Source organism: Mchenga conophoros, linkage group LG1, assembly GCF_057382185.1.
Source record: "Mchenga conophoros isolate Kocher_MC1m ecotype Shallow Benthic linkage group LG1, M_conophoros_male_GT1.1, whole genome shotgun sequence".
Lineage (NCBI taxonomy): Eukaryota > Metazoa > Chordata > Actinopteri > Cichliformes > Cichlidae > Mchenga > Mchenga conophoros.
This window is the reverse complement of record NC_140526.1, coordinates 8,515,732-8,519,968: the sequence shown is the minus strand read 5'-3', so window position 1 is coordinate 8,519,968 and position 4,237 is coordinate 8,515,732. Positions and strand designations below refer to the sequence as shown.

The following is a 4,237-nucleotide window of genomic DNA, read 5'->3' as shown; positions in this document are numbered from 1 at the left end:
TTTGTGTCTGTCTCCACTCATGTGACGATCAATACTCACACATAATCTCACTATGTACACGATTCTTCTACAAAACTAATTATATTGTGATTATTTATGTGTTATTTGTTTCTTTATTCATTTATTGGCGGTCTTTTTTCCCCCAAGTCAAGATGAACGAGAACAACTAATTAAAATACATTTTTATTTGTGTATCAAGGTTTCATGCCCTTACATTTTGTACATTACCAACTGAAATATAAAAGTGTATTACATATATTCCAAAATCAATTGATCGCAATGCTGTCTTGATAAGTCATATAATTGCACAGCAAATATAAATGTTATGATCTTAAAAACAAAATAAACAAACAAACAAAAACAACATTATGAAATACAAAAGTCTTGGTGTTCACTCAAAATCACATTTTGGGATACAGATATAGCTTCAGTGTGTCTTACATCCACAGCATAATGGAATGCAAATAATTAGCTTACATGTGTAAATGTTATCACAAGGTAAAATATGTTCACTTCAGAGTCCCGTAGAAAAGGTTTGGTTGCAGCATACTAAACTATCCACCCAGTAAGACATATGCTTTGTCCCAAAGTTCAGTTGTTTTGTTTTCATTTCTGAATGGGAGCAGTTTATATTGCTGCTAACAACACAGCAAGAGAAACAAACTAACTCCTTAAACTTCACTGAGAAGCAGCAGCCATTTGCAGAAGTATCTCTTAGCGAACCAAAAACAGAACAAGAGACACGGACCTAGACATCACTTGTGCAATAAGCAAACTCTGCTTATTTGCTTTAATGCTATTAGCTCTATAAGCCAAATTTGATATCCATTGTCTTACATTCTAACTTTGATCCTTACAGCTTCAGCTTATATCACCTACTAAGTTACAAATTGTACATTACAAGGAACCTCACTGCTCATTCTTAACTCGCATTGTGGCTCTCAGATGGTAGCGTTTGTGCTTCATTGTTAGACCATACTCTGGGGTCAGGTCTAGCTGGTCTCCAGGTAAAGCTTGAAAGTTTAGTTTTTGAATGAGGATAGCCAAGAAGAGGAAGACTTCATTTCGTGCAATGACCTCGCCAATGCAGCGTCGCTTTCCCAAGCCAAAAGTCATCACCTTCTCTCCCTCTACCTTGTTGACCTCAGTGCCATCAGCATTCAGGAAACGTTCTGGCTTGAAGGAAAATGGATCTTCCCACAGCTCCCTGAAAGGTTCAGAAAAAAGAGGAATAAAAAATATTGCGCTAACAGGCTTGAAAGCTTACAAATCTCTAGGCAGATTTGGGGAAGGAAATAAAGACTACTATTGTCTTTCTTTACAACTATCCATAAAATGGCCTGGTGAAAGACATGTTACTGTATTTCTCTAGTATAGGGTAGCTTTGAATATGAGTCAGTTTGCATCATTCGTTTTGGCAAAGTAAAAATGTAGCAAAGGAAACCTACGGGTCATGGTTGATCTGCCACTGATTGATGAAGACACAGGTGTCTTTGGGGATGAAGAAGCCATTCAGTGATGTGTCTTTTGTGGTGCTAAAAAACAACAAAGTGTTAATTCATTGCATAATGACAGGTTTTCACGTTTATTTTTATGACTGTAAAAGCCTTGTTTTGTGTCCATCTTTTTGGTCTTCTGTGATACTTAGCAGGTCATTTAACACCTATATCCTTTTACTTTCTTATTACAAAATGAATGAATCTCACCAGTGCGGGATTGTGAAGGGCAGGTATGAAGAATGGCGAAAGAGTTCCAGGATGTAGGCTTCAAGAAGGGGCAAGTTGTTCCGATCAGAAAAAACAGGCATACGATCGAGACCTACTTTTTCCTCTGAAAATGAAAAGAGATGATAAAATATTAGCGTACGAGAAGATGAGGATTGACATTGTACCTTCTGACTCTGTCAGTGATTACCAAATTACAGTTAATCATTCTGCTTTGAGAGCAACAAGATGTATCGATGCACTTTCTTATCATTTAGTTGTTCTTTTATCAAAAATCTATCATGTAAGAGAAATACAATATGTCCCCAAAAAAACTATACGTACTAATTTCTTCAAAAAGCCTGTTCTGGATCTCAGGGTAAGCCACAAAGTACATCAGTGACCATGACAGAGCAGTGGAGATGGTGTCAAAACCTAGGAGAGACACAAAAGTTCGGTCAGAATATTTTTTTCTCCGAAGTTATGTTCCTTTATGATTATATCATTTAACACAAAGAAAATAATTCTCCTACCAGCTCCAAATAGATCATTGACGATTCCAACAATCTTCTCATCTGACATCTGGACATTTGCATTCTCGTCCAGCTTTCTGTCCTCGCAGTGATCTATGAGGGAGTCTGTGATGTCACGGATGTTGTCCTAAAAGTGGATTTAAGGACCATCTAAATTAATGTCTGTAATTTCTGCAAAGTACAATGAGCTAAATAATATTGTATAGTGTGAGGCGTACCTTGTCAAAGGTGGCATAGTGCTCGGTGACAAGCTTTTGAACGAACTTGCTGAAGCGAGCATTGAGGCTCACAAATTTTTTCATTTTTGTGCTGGGCAGGTACTGAAGAAGGGGGATGAAGTCCGCTGGGTTGCCACTGCCCACAACCTTGACAAAATCATCACTGAGGTTCACTAAGCTAAGCAGCTCATCGTCATGGTGGTCATAGCGCCGGCCAAAGCACATGCCACAGATGACATTGGCAACAGAGACGACGACATAGCGGAAGGGGTCAAAGCTGCCTTTGGTCTTCATGACAGTGTTGAGCTCTTTGATCAGATACTCAGTCTCTTTGCTGATATGTTCCTCCAGGGCACATGAGTACTCTGGGGTTGTGCTATCTAAGTTGGAAAAAGAACGCAGGGCACTGTAGGCCAGCTTTCTGCGGGCACGCCAAATGCCAGCTTGGTCTGTACTGAAAGACAGACTCTTGCCATCATTGATGTAGCGAAAGCTGTACAGGTCAGGTCTGCCTGAAAACTCGTCCCCTTGTTTGATGAGAGCCTGTCGAACTGTTTTATTACCACTTAAAACGACCACAGGACGCATGCCAATCTGGATCTGGAAGACGTCACCGTAGCGTTTGCTCATAGAAGTGAGACTCAGGTAGGGTCTATTTCCCAGCTCTAACACATTCCCAATGATAGGGAAGGGTTTTGGGCCAGGGAGTTGCTGAAGCCCCTCGGGAATCTTGTTTTGTGCATTCTTAATAATCAGGTAGACCAGACACGCTGTTGTCACAGCCACCAAAACATGTGATACTGACAGTGCTCCAATGAATGGCAGTATCATTAGTGCCATGATGACGTTTTTCTGGCTTCAACCTGTAAATTAAATTGCAGGTGCATTAGAGCAGTGTAGACAATGGGAGAGAGAGAAATAAGTGTTACGCAACATGTAGAAAACATTCACTATAAAGTTTGAAGTAACTGAGAACTGACGTGTATTTGCATGTATCTATTTGGCTTTTTATTTTTAAAAGCACACCAGCACTTATTACAGGTAGTCTATGCAAAGTAGTGGCCTATGTGTATAGGTATAAATTAATTACTACAGTCTATGATTCAGGTGAAAATACTAAGTAATGCATCAAAGTTATTCTAGCAGAAATAATCTCCATTTTGCACTTCTCTTTTCTTCCAGCTAATAAGTCAGTCAGCCTATAAATCAGTCTGCTGCATTCTTGCCATTTTGTATATGCATGTTTTAAGCTTACCTTTGATGAACTGATGCAGGAGAAACGGCACTCTGATTCCTGGAGTAGTTTTTCCAAAGTGCATGTAAAATGTTTGGAAGAGTTGTTGTGAGGTCACACTCTTGATGTCCCTAAAATCGGCAATGGACTCCTGCTTTATACTGTGCTCGACAGCTTGATTGGCTACTGTTTGTGACGTACCCTGCCCCCTCTCCCTCCCTTTTTTGTCATGAATGAACTTAGTACAGAAAAAACGGTGCGTGCCTGCCTGCCTGCGCGCGCGCGCGCGCGTGTGTTCTGGAAAAAAAATACATAAGAAATGCAAAGAGGAGTCATCATGTCTTTATCATTTATATGAGTTTATATTTTTTGTTTAGGGCCACATATGGCACAATCATTTTTTATAACTTCCACAACTGTAGAAGGGTTTTTAATCTGTGATTACATTGCCTTGTGCCAACTTTCTTCGGACTGATTTAGCTTGTTTTTCGAGTGTCACAGTCTGAGCGGTAAAAAATACTGTTCTTATTCTCATTGCCAATGATTGCA

At 39.6% G+C, this 4,237-nt stretch overlaps 1 protein-coding gene across 1 annotated transcript; it reads right to left on the bottom strand.

Annotated features, from left to right (window-relative positions):
- Positions 1 to 167: 167 nt before the first annotated feature.
- Positions 168 to 3,846, bottom strand: cyp1a (cytochrome P450, family 1, subfamily A). Its single transcript, XM_085246744.1, has 7 exons — positions 3,710 to 3,846; positions 2,455 to 3,317; positions 2,237 to 2,363; positions 2,049 to 2,138; positions 1,707 to 1,830; positions 1,449 to 1,535; positions 168 to 1,207 (listed from the first exon to the last, which is right to left on the bottom strand). The coding sequence occupies exons 2-7, from the start codon at positions 3,292 to 3,294 to the stop codon at positions 910 to 912; spliced, it is 1,566 nt and encodes a 521-aa protein (XP_085102870.1). The 5' UTR covers positions 3,295 to 3,317; positions 3,710 to 3,846; the 3' UTR covers positions 168 to 909.
- Between the last annotated feature and the right edge of the window lie 391 nt (positions 3,847 to 4,237).

Excerpts from the sequence above, each read along its gene's own strand:
- cyp1a (XM_085246744.1), bottom strand. The coding sequence starts at position 3,294 with ATGGCACTAATGATACTGCCATTCATTGGAGCACTGTCAGTATCACAT. Across the intron at positions 2,139-2,236 it reads CAATGATCTATTTGGAGCTG|GTTTTGACACCATCTCCACT; the intron begins GTAGGAGAATTA and ends TGTCTCTCCTAG. Across the intron at positions 1,208-1,448 it reads TGGCAGATCAACCATGACCC|GGAGCTGTGGGAAGATCCAT; the intron begins GTAGGTTTCCTT and ends TGAACCTTTCAG.